The sequence below is a fragment of the Pelodiscus sinensis genome, chromosome 2 (genome assembly GCF_049634645.1).
Source record: "Pelodiscus sinensis isolate JC-2024 chromosome 2, ASM4963464v1, whole genome shotgun sequence".
NCBI lineage: Eukaryota > Metazoa > Chordata > Testudines > Trionychidae > Pelodiscus > Pelodiscus sinensis.
The window spans coordinates 23,064,642-23,081,316 of record NC_134712.1 but is presented as its reverse complement, the minus strand read 5'-3'; the positions used below and the strand labels follow the sequence as shown (position 1 = coordinate 23,081,316).

At 41.5% G+C, this 16,675-nt stretch overlaps 1 protein-coding gene across 1 annotated transcript in view; it reads right to left on the bottom strand.

The window, feature by feature from the left end:
* The window catches only part of EXT1 (exostosin glycosyltransferase 1), a 264,582-nt gene extending 249,829 nt beyond the window's left edge, over positions 1-14,753 (bottom strand). The window contains exon 1 of the mRNA XM_006130782.4: positions 12,914-14,753. Within this exon, the coding sequence (XP_006130844.3) occupies positions 12,914-13,875 (962 nt within the window). The 5' untranslated portion in view covers positions 13,876-14,753. The remainder of the gene's footprint in view (positions 1-12,913) is intronic.
* Positions 14,754-16,675: the final 1,922 nt, after the last annotated feature.

The window sequence follows — 16,675 nt, the reverse complement described above, 5'->3', positions numbered from 1 at the left end:
TGGTGTTCAAAGCCATTTTTCCTAATTGGCCACTTGAGACCAGGAAGAAGCCTACATGACCCAAGGGGTATAAAAAGAGGTTCAGTAGCCCACCCCATTTGAGCTCCAATCATCTATACCTGCTGTCTCCCGAGGTCTGTGGGATGCCCAACCTCGTCCTACTTCTTCCCGAGGGATTGAGAGAAAGATGCTGGCCACGCGAAGTCTGGAACGCAGGGGTGAGAATATACCTGCTATGTGTCTATTTTGCATGCATTTAATAAGAGCTCAGAAAACCAAAAGGGTTTCATGGTACCTGTAAGTGACTTATTAGTGTAATTTCTGTCCTGTCCTTTGTAGTGGCTGTGTTATCTGTAACACAGTAGTAGCATTTAACAACTAAGTTTACCCTGTAACAATAAAATAGTAACTGTTTAAGCTTTAACCGGACTCCTTCAGTTGCTGTAACAGAACCAAGCACAATTTAAAAGAACTTCAGCCGGTCATAAGGGACTCACCGCCCTGACTGTCGGCTGACACCCACTCTGCTCCCCTCCCGGCAGCCACGCTGAGGCCCAATATTTTTTTCCCGCGGCCCATAGTTTGGGAAACACTGTACTATATTATTTTTGTATTTATTTTGGACAGCAAATAGGCTACAGGAAAATGTGGCTAGGAGCCTTGTACCCACAACCTTTGAAGAGTCTGCCACCGAACATCACAGAGCCCTAACAACTTGCACATTTTGATTTTTATACCTTCCCACCCCAAAAAGGGATGTGAAAGACTTATCAGATAGTCGACACACTAGTCAACTAGTCGCTTTCCCCACCCCTTGCTGCCTCTATCAGAAAGAGACAGCAGGAGGGCTGGATGAGGAGGCGGTGTTTCAAAGTAGCAGTGCCACATGCACCTGGGGCCAGACACAGAGTTCCACATGGAGCTGCCGCTTTGAAACACCACATGCAGCCTCGGGCCAGCTGGGGAGTTCCCCACTGACCCCAGGCTCCATACAGTGCTGCCGCTTTGAAAAGCCACCGGGACCACAGGGCCAGAAGGGGACTGCTTGAGTCTCTCTGGCCCTGTGCTCCCTGCAGCACTTTCATTTTTGAAGTGTAGCAACAGCTCCAAGGATGTTGCTACACATCAATGGAGGGGGTGCCCTTATCAATTAATCGAATAGTCAATGCAAATTGCATCAACTGTTCGATTAGCCCATTAATCTAAATTTAACATCCCTAACCCCGACACCTCATTTAATCACTTTATTCTTGCCACAACAGCAGCAGGGCAAACATAGCTGAGCAGTTCATGCCCGAACAAGTCAACCTGACTGACAGGAGGTTTGGGGGAATTTTGAGATTCCAGAGGCAGCAGAAGAAATTGCCAAGAGGGACTGGTTAGGTGGGAAGATGGGGGTGGGTAGGCAGGGGCTACAAGGCCATTTATTAAAGTGGTAACACATTCCCCGGAAAACACACAAACACACACATTTGCTTTATGTCTAGCAATCAATAGCTGCCAAATTTAGTTGTGCATACATGATTTATCTTATACTGAACTAGGGATGTTAAAACACTCTAAAGTAATTAACCCATTAAACAATGTATTTAATCGGTTAAGTACTGCGAGTGGGGGGCTGCTCCAGTCAGCAAAGGCTGCTTTGGGTGGGACTGCCACATCAATGGACAGGGTCCAGACAACCAGACTGGCTAACCAGTTATATTATAATTAGGCCGATAAGCCACCTGCTTACCAGGTAACCAGTTAACCTTTTATATCCCTATATTCAACATATGTAAAAGCTACTTCAGATTTATGTTAGATCCAAAAATAAAATACAATAAAATAAAAATACATTTGAAAAGCACCTTTTATAAACTCCTGTGTATTTTCAAACCGGTATTTGAGGTATAAGAGCAAGGCCGATAATAAGTTAACAAAGGGGTTACATTAAGAGATATAGAACTGCAATATTGTATTTAAAGGGAGAGCAGGGGACAGAAATAAGGTATTTCATTGCTTGAAATAGTTCTCTGCCTTCCAAAAAGTTGGCTTAAAATTCCTATCTATAACACTCATCTTGCTGTTATAGTTTTATTACCACTACTTTTGGGAATTTCTTTGGTACTTAATATGCAGAAATGGTATGCAGGACTAGGTACTGCTGCCATAGATAATGTGGTTCTAAGGGAAATCCATCAATTGTTAATGGCCATGCAAATTGTTGAAACTAGAGAGTTATTCACAGTTATCTCACTGTGATTTGGTAAGTGTCCATGCCTGATGTGATCACTCATTTGATATTTTATTCCATTATAATTAAAGCAGTATGCTTACCTTTCAGATGTTAAAATAAAAACGATGGAAGGGGTGGTAAAAGGTGTTTTGGGGGAGGAGGTACTTTATTTTAGTTATACTTGTAATACCTGAAGTTTTTACAGTAATAGAAATCTTTAAAAATAAAAAGGCATTGCCAAATGAAATGTTAAATCCATCTGATCAGATATTGAAGTATTTAGTCTGCACTTAATTTTAGGCCAAGATCTTGCAAAAGACAGAATATGTGCATAACTTTATCCACCCAATGCCTTTGTAAGACAAAGGCCAAAAAACTGCTGATTAATCCATTTTAAACTTCAGTCAGAGGACATTAAACATTTCTATTGCTTAGACTAGAACAATCTGATGTGTAATAAGCTATATACAAATTTCCTTAAACCCTTAATGAATACAGTGTCTTGCATAACCAAACTCACTGATTATTAATTTTCAGCATTACGGCAATTCTTACATGTCAGATGCTGTTTTCGATTGAAATTTTTTATTTTTACTAAAGTGCAGTTTGGAGATTTTGTTTTTAAGTCCTTGAAGGGAAAAAAGTTAATTTTCAGAAGTATTTTAAAAAGAAGTCATCTCTCACAAAACAAACCCTATTATATTTCCTGTTTGAATTAGATAAATGATATTTAATTTTAAAAATTCCATCTGCCTGCACCCAGCACATTAGTCAATGGCAAATCAAGGAGATAAAACATTTATATATTTATCTTCCTGAAATAGCTCATTGAGTGTATGTGCAGAGAAACCCAAACCAACCCTTTAGAAATATAAACCCAGACACTATTAGACAAGAATTGTCCTTCCCTTCATGCCCAGATAACAGGCTTGATTTCCAGAAACTGCCTTCGATTCCACACCTGCAAACAATAGTGGAAGCAATTTTGAAAGCATGCTTCATAGCAGTTAAACATTAAACTACCCAATGCACCTGTAAATCAGGTACTGCTACAAAATTTGCCTGCAATTATTTGCAGGTGCAAAAATCAGAAAAGTTGAATAAATGTGATTGTGAGAGACAAACTGATGCTCCAAGGACTCAAAATAGGACAAGCAAACTTCAGCAGAGTATTGGTACCTTCTGAAGCCCATATGCAACAGTGGGAGTATGTTTGTGCTCTGATCTCTCTCCCCGACCACAGGCAGGTTTACCTGTAACCTACACAATCCAATCCAATGGAGCAGGTTAATCTGGTGGTGAGAGTTGACGGAGGCTCCCATTCAGACCCACTTCCATCTGCTTCAAGGGATGGAGGTGTTTATGGAGTATCACCAGATGGGCAGGAGCACACACACTTCCTACACCCAGGAGCTAAGAGAGAAAATGAAGAGCACTGCAGAAGGAGGAGAATGCCCAGCCTCACTGCATGGGTGAAGAGAGTGGGCCTGGCATTGGGGACAGGTTGCTGAAACACCACCACCACTTCTGGCCCCCCTACCCTGCAATCTCCACCACACATTGCAAGATAGCCACTGTATGAAGACTGAGCTACACCTCCAGATAACCAAGTCTATTTATACACCCTCCCCTTTTCATTTACACAGAACATGGCCAGCAGCCTGCAGCAGGTGCAGCTCAAACATTTACACATGCAAATCTCTGGGGAAGACATTCAATCCACCGGTGCATGTGACTCCCATTAACAAGGGAGCATCCAAACTTAGAGGAAAGTGACAACACTCCCCGCACCCCCTTCACTGCTTTCCTACCTGGAAAGCAGTGAAAAAGTCTAAGATCCCTTCAAGACCCAATGCAATCTGCAGCTCGCGTCTGCTCACAGGAGCTCTGCTCACTCCCTGCTTTCCTCCCGGTTCTCCCTTCACCTACAATTCTCCCTCCCAGATTCACACTTTCACTCATGCTTTCCTCCTTCTATCTATGCATAAAAGACATTCCACCTTCTGGCTCCTTTCAGGAGTCTTTTCACCCTTGGTTCTCTCTAGCACGCCCTCCCTTCCCTGGACTGCTAACTTAGATTGCAAGCTTTGGAATCCACATTTGTAGAGCATTATGTACTTATTGTTTTTTAAAACAGCCCCAAATAATTGATTAATGACAAACTCAGGACCCGAGGAACTGAAGATTCAGTTTAATGTAACATGCTGGAGAAGGAAATAATAAAATAAATACTGTTACATGTACTGTGCGGACGCACACATCCCCTGACTAAGTTTGGGTTTAAACTGATGAAAGTGAGCAATAACACATATTGTGTGACTGTGTTTACAGCAAATCCAATGTTTTAAAAAACCCTCAAGTATATAATTACAATCTATTACAATTATGCAAAGAAATAACATTACAAAGAGGCCTTCTCATTTCCCATTCTTAGCACTGAATACTTTTGTTTTTCAGCCAATCAACTAAATTAGCCCTAATTCTGTTTCATTCAGACATACAAAGAGTATATTAGAGAAAAAAAGTGAACAAACAGGAAATTCTGTTAAGAACCGGTTTTTAGCTTTCATGTGTTTCTGGAGTAGAAATTGTCATGAGGAAAAACCATCAACTTACATCCGAACAACTTTACTAAATTTATTAATGGGGATTGCAAGGTCACATGGAGTATTTACCAGTTATGGAGACTCCTACAACAGCTGTCAATGTGATGATATTTGGAACAGTTTGAGTTATGTAGGGTGAATTAAAAATTATGAATACTTAAAGGCAACAAAGTCCACCCTTTCTAACTCAGAGACCTAAGACAACTCTGTCACAGAGGAAGCAATCGAGGAAATCTTCATGTGGAGACCCATTTACTAGAAGCTGAATAAAACATCCATTGTCCATCCGCGTTTCATGAAACAGAAGTGGACACAGTTTACACAATAATTAAGAGTTCATCCTTAAGTAGCTCTTTACGGACCTCAACGTGTTTTAAGAAAAGTTGGGAAACTTGTGAGATACGATGTGGCAGCATTAGCAATGCAGTGCAGTATGGAGGGAAACTGGAAAAAAAAATCTAATGTGCTTTAATATGAAATGGGAGCATAATGGACCCAACACAAAAGCCTCCGCTCTGCAAGTTAATATAGCTCAAAAAGCCTCACTAGATCCCCACTCTGATTTTTTTAGAAATGACACATGTAGAGAGTTAAACAAAGAAGTATTTCATTACAACCACCAAAGCAGCAGAAACTTTGATCCAAACATGACAGCCAACGTTAAGATTTAAAAGTATCCAAACCAGATACCTTGTGAGAGACAAGTGGCAAATGCACTACATTTAAAATGGACAGAGAAGAAAGAAGTGCCACCTTCCTGCTGTTAATATAGTGTTCTAGGCTCCTGCTGCTGCTTTTAATAATCTGTTTTTCTGCTCAGCAAAGAAAGTCACAATAACCAAAACTCAAATCTCAGCCAAAAGAGTCTGCTTACTGAAAACACTCACATAGGCTTTTAGCGAGTAAAGCAGTGACACACAGGTTTACCTGAATCAGTGTCCGATACAAAAAAGGGAGCAATATTTTAATGTATGAAACACATAGCATTCTCTCCTTCAAACCTTTCCTTAAAGCCATATTCTTTCCTGACTTTTCAATAGATCTCTCTCTGCTTCTTTGAGATCACTACCTATATATACACAGGTTGCCCATATACTATGACGTCCAACTTAGAGTACAAGGATTTCAAGGAAGGGACGACTACCAAACGTGCTTTATAAGTTTTATATGTATCTACAGCCCCACGTTATAATAAAATGAATACTAAAGTCTTTAAAACCCATTAGACAACAATAAAAAAGACAAACATTAAATAACTGTTTTCATCCCAACCTATCAAGATGAAGGGGTCAGGAGACACAAATAGGCTTCAAAATACAATGTGAACTATAGGATATTTTCATTTTAAAGCAAAATCCTGTTGAAGTATTTTCTAATGTGGAAAGCTGTGGAACCTTAAATATTACCCAAAGTTATTCTTGTGCATTCTTCTGTACTAATGTAATCTACATAGGATATGCAACAGACCCATGCATACTGAATCATCACATTTAGATAGAGCCAAGTCCTGTGGGAAAGAAATCAGTCATTTTAATGGCACAGAGCACGCTATTTAAAACTTACTTCTAATCCAGTTTCTAAATTCTTGCTTGGGTGCCTATTGATTAATTTCTCTGGTTAAAAGAATGGTTTGCTTATCAATTACCTCAAAACTCCTTCCTTATTCATAGAGAAACTTAGTAGATAGAAAGAAGAGACAATGAATACAGATAATACTTTAGAAATCATACTAACCAACAATCCTCTCCACGAATTTGAGTACAAACCTATGGTCTTTCCTTTTCTTGCTATGCAAAATGTTTTGCTTTAAAACCAACTGAAGGGTAAATATGGGAGGTTGGAGAGCGGAAGGTGTTTTTTTAAAAACATTAACTGGAAGCATCTGACACTGATGCTTAAGTATCCAGAACATGGAATGTAGGAATAACTTCACAAAGGGGCTCAGAATCATTTACAATATGCCTCTTTATACACAGGAGCAGCCATAATTAAATCAGACTAATGGTCCTCTCTAGTTCACCACCTTGTGACAAGCAGTGGCTACTACTATATGCTTTGGAGGAGCAAAAAACCTCCAGCAGAAGACTATGTTTCCTCCTAAACACAAAGAGTTTGGTTTAAGCCCTGAAATAATATGTATGAGCATGCCTGCATACACCCTTTCATTCTTTTTCAGAAAAGGCCTCCCACATCTGTCAATGGCTACAAATGGAATGCATGTTTAAAATCCCCCCGTCTGTCCAAAGAAACAGGGAATCCAGAGACTCTGTCCCCTAATACAAGATTAAACTGTAAATGCTTATTATTAGAAGCAATATGCTAGGACCAGTCAGGATCAGCAACCTGCCCCGAGGAACTCACTATGTTCAGAAATGGAAGAGCTTACGGGCAGGGGAGATGGAATAACTATGCAAGCCAAGCAATCAGGATGAAGATCGTAACTTTTTTATTAAATAATGGCATTATGTTTTCTTGTTTTACTTGTTCTTAGAGTAAATAGCAATCGTAAGGGATGGGCTGGCTGTGTACAAGGGGGGGATGATTAATAGGCACAAGAAAGGGAAAGACAATATTGAAGGCTGCACCAAGGAAGGGATGGAAGGGAGAGGGAATGTGAAGCGGGTGTAGGGGCAAACAATAAACCTCTAGAACCAAAATATAATGAGTCTCATGGCATCACCACTGTCTGAAAGTTCAGAAGATGCCATGGCTGTTAGTATCACCTCAGCTCCCAGGAGGATCCCACAGTCTAACTCCACTTGGAAGTTTCTGTTTCCCACCTGGCAGAAGAGGCCCTGGTGTCTTGGAAGGAGGCCACAGAGAGAGACAGATACATAAGCGCTATTTTCAGAACAAAAAACAATGCAGAGGAAAGAGAGAATTTAAACAACTTCTTCAAATAGCTCAGTGTTTTGGGAAACCTGTGTAAGTGCCAAAGCCCGCCTATTTGATACATCCCCTAGAAAAGCATTGTAAATCAATCGAATGAAGATCAAGTCGATTGGAAGTTGATAGGACAGCAGATTGGCTACTATCCCCATCAATCAGCTGTGTTGCTCTAAGGAAATGCGCAGGATCAGTCAGTGGTTTTTGAACTTTTCCAAAGCTACAGTTTGGAGAAAAAGCCAACTGGTTGTATCAAATCCAACGGTCAACTCTGGTCCTATTGAGATCAGTAGTTTCAAACAGTCTCAGAATTTGGCCCTATATGCCAGCCAGTCAGACTGTCATACATGTCTATGCTGGACTACAGGATTTTTTACTGATTCCTAATAGATTAAAAGGTGAACTGAAAAAGCTTGTAAATAAGATGTTTTTAAAAGATGTCAAATCAGTATGAGAATATATACAAACTAAGAGAGAGATATATTTTTAATTTAACACAACATATTTGAAGTTCAGCTCCTCTATTTGCCTGCCACGTTCTAACTTTATCTCTCACAAGGGAGCCTCAAAGCTATAAGGATATCCAAACAGCCCAGGAATTCAGAAAAGAACTGAGGGGTTTGTACCGCTAATTCTAACAGAAAACCTTAACTCTATTATTGGCAGGTAAGAAAAGACACTACCAAGTTAAATTTCATTTTTCCCATTTTGCTCTTTGTTATGCTTCATTACAACTTTCGCATGAGTATCCATAAAAATGCAGCTGGGGTTAGACAATGAGTCTTTCAGGATAATATATGTCTATCTGCAAGATACATGTGGTATACTAAGAATGAATGGAATTTTGTATAGATACATTCAGCTTTCATAAGCATGCAGCAAGGTTGGTGCTGTCTACCGAGATGCCACAATATTTATAGCTGCATATGCAGGTGTCTAGTGAGATTTTGATATGTTGAGCCTATATTCCATGTATGAATAAGGAGAGTGCTCAGGTGGGTGCCTCATTTCAGGCTCGGAGTAGTCTACGTTCCATACTGATCGCACATCATTTTCCATTCCCTGCATGAGACACTTCTGTGTGTCCCTTATTTTGGGTTTTGGCCAGGCAAGGTATTCTGGTATTTGGGCACTGGCAGATGGACAGATTTGAATTATGTCTCCCTCTGCTTATGCTTTGCTCAGTTCATAGAGGTTACAACAACCAAGATCACACCATTTAGTATCTCTCTCATAGCTACTATATGCATTTTTTCCACTGATGAAGTTTCCAGCACTGATTTCAGCAATTCCACATAGACAGATCTAATCCTTTTTACCGTTGGTGGAGGATGAAGGGCCTGATCCCAATGAAGTCAGTGAAAAAGCCTCCCATTGACTTTAGGGCCTGATCCAGAGGTCACTGAACAAGCGACTACCATTACTGTCACTTTCTCCATGTTCTGAAAGATGGGAGGTCAGGGCTATCCAGAGTTGAAAAGAAAAAGGAGGAACTACATAAATTGCTACTTCCACCTTAGAAAGCGTTCAACTTTTGGAAAATATCATGACATCTTCTTGCGACATTAGGGCAGCCCTGTAGCTTGCATTTTTATTCTATTACCTGACAGCATCAATGTTAATCTGTAATGTTACAGTTCAAAAAGTAATTTGACATTCATTAAATCTACCTCTGAATTTTGCGTTTGTCCACCTTTACATTGCCTCTCTTTAACCTTCAACAAACATGGCATTCCTTCTTTTCAATGTAAGCATCTATCCATTTCCAAAAGTGGAATTTATCAATCTAAATAAAAAAATAAAAAAAGATACTGAAAAGGATTTTTTTTTCCAAAAAAGACTGGTTCTTATGATAGACTATCTAACCCTAATGGAGAGATTTGGGGGCCAGAATACAGAAAGCATTTCTAAAAATCCTGTTTGCAATAGTCTAATCATAATAATGCAATTCATTTTAGTCTGCATCAGCTTTATCTCCTGAAATGCATAACTCTGATGAAAATTAATTAGCTCTAACATACAGATGGCTCTCTTAATAGAACTTATGAAGACTAAGCCAAACATGTTCCCTTCTCAGTGGAGTAAGCTGCACTTTCCATTTCACAGAAGTGGAGAAATCATTAATTGACTTTTTTTATTTCTTGGGGGAAAACAGGAGGAAGAGAAATGAGAGAAACGGTATTGTATGGAGATGTAAGTCCTGCTTTTACCAGGCACTAAACATTTAATTCAGGTAGAATTTCATTGCAAATAATGTCAATATTACTTTTTTTTTTTTTTAAAACAGAGAGTTATTTTACATTGGAAATACACGTAAGTCATAACTTTACTCTGTTGATATGACATCATCAAGAGTTTAAGTCCCATCATCAAATTTATTTGGCTTGACAGAGATTCTCCTTACAGCTAAGTCCATGATGCACCTTACATTGATCAATATTTCTGGGCCAGTTCACTATATGAAGGGGATCATGTGACAAAACACGAGCACAGAAACAAGTAAGTATAAATGCCACCGCAAATTAAAGAAAGAGTGGCACAGAAACTGACAGAGTGAAATATTTGATTTGTTCAACTCCTTATCCATTTCTGATACACAATTCTTGGAGAATGCACATTATTTTAAATCCACGAGGACATGTTGCTTAATTTAATCCAAAAACTGCAGAACAAAAGCAGCTCTGTCTGACCTCTGAGTCATGTGAATGTGCATTTAAATCTAGTATAGGCCTAGTTTTAAAATCATTGTAAGGCATTTCTTCTTTAACTGGTATAGACTTGTGCAATGTGATCTCTCTCAGGTGCAGGTTCAGTTACAGCTAACAGAGTACTACCTGGTACAGCATTTACATAGATATGGCACATGCAAGAAATACTACTGGCTGCCTGTAGTCGTAATTCCCTCAGGATGCGACCTTGTCATATTTCATAAATTGATGATCGGTATTTGAATGGGAGGAAAGCAAAACTCAGAACGCTACAGGAAGTGGTATTCAGTAGGTGGCACACTTTGCTATAAATCAGCACTGAATCAATGCTTCAGCATTGTACTAGAGGACAGCAATATGCTCTTGCAGATTCTTCAGGTAAGTTAAAAGTCTTAACCATTTGTGGTAGTTCACAGGGGTGTTTCTGACCACAATTCCAATTAAACAACTACATTCAGCCCACCTACATTTCCCTCCTGAAATCTTAAATTACTATGATTATCTCTGCATCCTGTCAAACTATTGTGTAGCATTACTGTGTAATGTTAAACAGTTATTGCACTCTACCCTAGATAGGGCTGCACTTGACAGTGAAATGAGCTAGTGGGGATCCTATGCGTCTTATGAAAAGACACTAGACATTAAAGACATTACATACCAGGTGTGGGTTTTGTGTGTGTTGTACATTCCATAGAAAAATTGGCCTGCACAGACATTGTAAATAATACAAGTTCAAGTTTCCACATAATTCAAGTTCCCAATAGTCAAACCTCTGTCTGTATTTCTTTGTGTTTAAAGAATCTTATAAAACCATAAGCCACAGTGAATTCTGCAGAATTTAACATTGTGGCTAAAAGACATGAGAAGATGTAGTCTCTCCAATTAAAACAGCATAAACCTGAAATACCTAAAAGCTACAGGCATTTAGTTTTACACACAGAGATACAGTTTTATAAAGAAGACATCAGTTATTATCCACAGTTTAAAGGAAATGCCATCTCACAAGTCAAATGTGAAGACATCTTGATTTGAGCTACAGTCTAAATTTACACCAGATTTTTACGTTAGTCACACCAAAAATGTATCAATTTTCTGTGCTCAGAAAGTGAACAGAATGAAAAGCCAACAAATATTTCTGAAGCTTCATACCACTTCCTCCCAGTGCTTTAAGATAAGCACTAGGTGGATAACATTCACCTCAAAGAAAGAACAGAGCTTTCCTGGGTTATAGTTTAACTAATGAATTTATTTCAAACTTGGTGGCCAATGACTACATGAGAAATTAACAGTGAGTTGCAAATTTTGGTCCATATTAGTACCACTGTAATTCTTCATTACCCTCTTCCAGGTTTATTTTTCTTCCACATAATATTTCACTATCCGACTGCAAAATCTTCCAGCCTTGGTAAGTTCCTGATGCAGCTCTAGATTGTACTAACTCAGCAATATAAAGCTGCTCTGTTTACTTAAAAAAAAAAATTTCAGTTCCATGGGAACAGACTATGCAGGATTTTGCATGGAATTTTTACTTTGGAGTGCACACAAGGCAGTGGTCAGCATTTAAATTAACTCGTCAGTTTCAAAATGACTCATTAGTGTTGCCATTCTACAGAGGTAATTCCCGTAAAATGATTTTTCAGCAGCCACATATACATATTACATAATTGCAAGGGATATTTGGGGAGAAGTGTAACACACTAACCAACCACCATCACCTGGTTAAACTTGCCCACAGCAGCAGTATGTAAAGCACCAAAAGAAGAAAAGTAATCAAAGTGTTACACAGAGTATACAGAAAATTGTCTGGAAAGAGTTAAAATACCAAGGGACCTTAGAATCAGTGGGGTTTTCCTCCTTTAGCCATATGTAGGTATCTGATGCAGGGAAAATAAGATTGTGTGCTACAAGTTACTACACCCAACCTCTATAGATCACAGACTTAGTTCTGGGCTTGGACAAGTATCTTTGAGAAAGACAAGACTGGGCAGGGGCCGGGCAGACGCACACACACACACATTTATTCTACAAGTCATCAGCTCTCTTTGAGCATTGTCCTAGGTGGTTAACTTCAGGGCTGGGAAGGAAGAGGGCGTTTACCCTGAAGAGACAAAATGATGAATGAATGATGGAGTCAGATACTAGAAGTAGCCTGTAGCAGCATCTTTGCTCCTTGCTAAGGTTGCAAAGCTAAAGGGTGTGTGTCCAAGACCTCTACTCCTGCTCTATCTATGCAGGCAGACACACAGGATTTTACATACCTTGGCAAATATTTTCCACAATAAGGGTGCTTCCTCTCCCAGGCCGCCTATATACAAGTAACTTACTAACAGCTGGAAGGAATTTCAGGGCAGGAAAAGAAAAATCATGGCTTTCCTGTGACATGAAAGCATGTAGCACATTTAAAAATGCACACATAGCTGACAGCTGCCTAGAATAGGTGAGGCAAAAAAGCCGGCCTAACCTTAGGCAACACTGAAGGGGCAGCGGTCACTTACTTTTCATATTCGGTGTTGTCTCTATCGCAGCGCGAATCCTTGTGCTTTTGCCAGTCTTTGCCATGCTTGCAGGTGGTCAAGAGGACAACATCCTCCCCGTTATGGACGTGATATAAGGCATTCCTGGTGTCTGACCCTATCCCTGTCAGGTACCTTTTCCCCTTGAATACCAGCATGTACTTCCTAAGAGGAGGGATGGTGTTAAACCTTAGAAATCCCTTCTCCCCTCCTGTCCTAGGATGATCCTTAGAAAAGAGCGGAATAGAAACATCGAAATTCGGTCGGAAGTTTTCAGTACTGATGCTAGCTTTAGCCAGCATCGCCTGGCCAATATCAAACCCTACGTCCTCGGTGTAATCGGGCCAGGTGCCGGAATATAAATTAAAAATTAAATGATTTCTACCATTGTTCCACAAGTGGAGGCTTTGCACTTTCGATCGCAGGTTGTGCACGTACTGGGGTGACAACTGGTCTCTGTCTAAGGTATCCAAGCTCAGGACAAACAGGCAAGCTTGGCTCGGATCGGAAGTGTAAAACCTAGACCCCTCGATGGCTGCTAGAATGTTTTGGTAACTTTCGGCGATTTTCTCCCCTTTCTGCTGCGGGTACACATAGACCTTGAAGCCGTTTTTCTTGCAAAGGGTGAAATCGAAGCAGGACTCCATGCGGCACTTCTTGCCTTTGTAGACGCTGGAGTTGGCGTCTCTCTTCTGCCTAGGGGAAATGTGCACATTGTAATCCTCGTTTTCCAATTGATCCCAAGGAATGAAGGGGCGCAAAGCGTCCGGGAATCGGGGCCAATAGTGATCCGGGCTGGTGTGGTGCAAGCCATTCCTGCTACTGTGCGCCTCTCTCCTGCTTTGGTTTCTCGCTGCTCTGAACTGCAAGCCTCCGAAGTAAAGCAAAAGGACGAGACAAGTGCCAGCTGAGAGCAGGATGAAATAGCGTTTTTTGGCCTGCATGTGTCCTATCTGGGTCAAGATGATTGTAAATAAACACAAGGATCACCCAAGTTTGCCAATCAACACTTTCAGCTCCAGTCCGCCATCTTCCCGCCTGCAAAGACTTCAAACTCTCTTCTTCCACCTTCTCTTTATTCCTTTCCCAAAGCCTTGGACTGATGCAGCGCATGTGGGCGATTTCTTTAACTTTCTCCCCTTCTGTCTTTCATCTTTGGCTCGCACAATAGAGAGAGAGAGAGAGAAACAGCGAAGGCGAATAATTCACGCCCAGCACGGGCTTGCAAGGCAAAGGACTGGGAATTCTCTTGCATGCACACACATACACACAAAAATGAAATAAGCACCAAATACAGCTCCCCTTCACCCCTCAATCAGTTGCAAGATTGAGTGTGCTCCCCTCCCCCATTCCCTTCCTCTCTCTCGCTCTCTCTCTCTAATGTTGCAAACGATCAAGGTACAGCAGCAACTTCAACTCATCCAAAACACTCCCGCAATAACCAAGCCCCCCGGTTCCAGAGCAAGTCAGCAGCAGCTCGCAGCCAGTGCCGGTTCACACAGCTATCATTATCACATCTTCCAGCTCTCGCGCCGTAACCTTACAAATCCCTGCATTTCTCTTTATTCCCTTCTGCAGGAGCTCCAAGATTTGTGGTGCTGTTTACCCCTCTCTCCGCGATCTCTGTGAATGGCCCCCGGGATGGAACCAGCCGAAGCAGTGAAGATCCTCCTCCTTCTTCCTCCTCCTCCTCCTTGCCCCCGCCCCCCAGCCAGTCAATGAGATGCGAGCTGCCGAAACACAGAGGAGGCTGCCTGCCCCTGTTCGAACGTCGCCAATTCCAGAGTTCGATCTCCGAACGTTACCCGGTTCTGAATGCTACACTTACACATTCCATTCCCCGACACCACAGCGCTGACCTCATCCATCCACGCAGCCTGCTCCCCCATTGGCTGAGCGTCACGTCCGGGGTGGGCGGTGCTTCCGTTGCACCCATTCATAACCCCCCAACCGGAGGCTACAGGCACTGTTGCAGTGATATATTAAATGGCAACGCTTTGGGGGAGGGCGAAAGTGTTGCCAGGGAGGGGGTACCTCGTAGGGGGATGCTTGTTTGAGAGGTCGCCCAAAAAGCAGAGAAGCTTGCAGGTATCTGTGGGGCACGGTCATCCCTTCCACCCTTTCCCTGGCATAGCACGGATGAGGGAGGGAGAATCTAGGAGGCCCTCGCTCACCTTATGTTAAGCGGCTTTCTTGGGTGGGAAACTGAAATCTAGTTGCAACACACAAGTGCTTTTCCGCCCCCAGCACAAGTACAGGCAGTAACAGGACTAGCTCCAGCCCAGAGGCTGGAGAGGGAGTTGTCTAGGGTGTCAGGGGTAAGAGCTGAAAGTAGATGTGCTGCTGCATCCCCTGATTTGAAGCGGTTCTCCTCAGATCCTGAGTTCGCAGGTTTGTTCAATGACTCTCAGCACCCTCATTGAAGACAGCCTTTGCTGCAATATTCAATATTTAGTAATTGCTTATAGTGAGCGTATCTGTTGGGGGACAGAAGCTTTCCAGTTTGCCTAAGGCTCTTAAAATCCCGGAGCTGAGCCAAGGGAGGGCACCGCTGAAACAATGCATGACAGTGTTAAGGGCGAGCCACCTTTGCAGGAGAAATCCTCAAGGCTATGTCTGCCGAGCAGCACGGGAGGGATCTTAGCAGCAGCTGGCTCAAGATCCTCTCTTGCATGCTCATTAAGCAAAGGAAGAGCACGCATACCCTTTCATCTTTTAACAACCTCTCTCAAACCCATGCTAAGTGCAAGCCAGTGATGCAGGAGCTGAGCAAAATGCATACACGAGAAAGTCCCCCTGAGTAGTTTGCTGAGGAAAAATAGAAAATGCATAGAGAGGACCTATTGCTACAGAGGAGGGAGCAGCTGGTACCAGGAGAGGGAAGAGGAGAAGAGTTCCTCAGGTTAATCTGGAATCAGGATTTCAATTGGAAAACTGGGGAAAGAGAATATCTTTCCCCTTTAAAATGGGATAGTTTATAGGTCTCTCCTACTGCCCTCTACTGGGTGGAACACTGTATTACCTCACATATATTTTCCCTTTGGCTGTAAGGTTTGTTCCTGCAGCTGAAATGGGAAAAGCTCCTGCACTGTGAATCTCAAAGCCATGAACTATATTCCATCTGTTACACATACAACGTCATCTATTCAGCTTAATGCTTTTATAGTGTGTGTTCTTGCAATTAAAATGGGATTTCAGCAGTGTTCCCTGTAAGCTGTTCGCTTGTGTGACCGCTCAGCTGAGATTTCCAATGTTGCCTGGCTGATTAGCAGAGCACCCAGAGCTAGGGTTTTTTGTTTCTACTGGTAGTGCACACATGCACATAAAAAAATTCATTCTGCACGTGGATGGAAAAGATTGGCAGGAACACTGATAGTCAGTATATCTAGTATCTGGTTCCCTCTGTGGCCACATGCAGCTCATATGCAGGGTTTACATATACCTTATGGGCCTTTCTGCACAGCTTCTTCAGCACACGCAGGCATACCCACCACCTACAGCTGACCCTCATGTTTTCTGTAAAAAAATGAGTCTTAGCCCACTTTTAGGTACCTCTAGAGTGCTTTTTAAATATCCAGATGAAACATACTAAATGCAAAATATTGTTATATTGCTCAGTGATTTTGAGACATAATTCAAGTGGCAAATATTTGACAAGATTCCCATTAGACATCTACATACCTTTTAAAATCTGTCCTTAAGCAACTTCTTTACTGATTCACTTGTATAACTAAGAGCCCAATC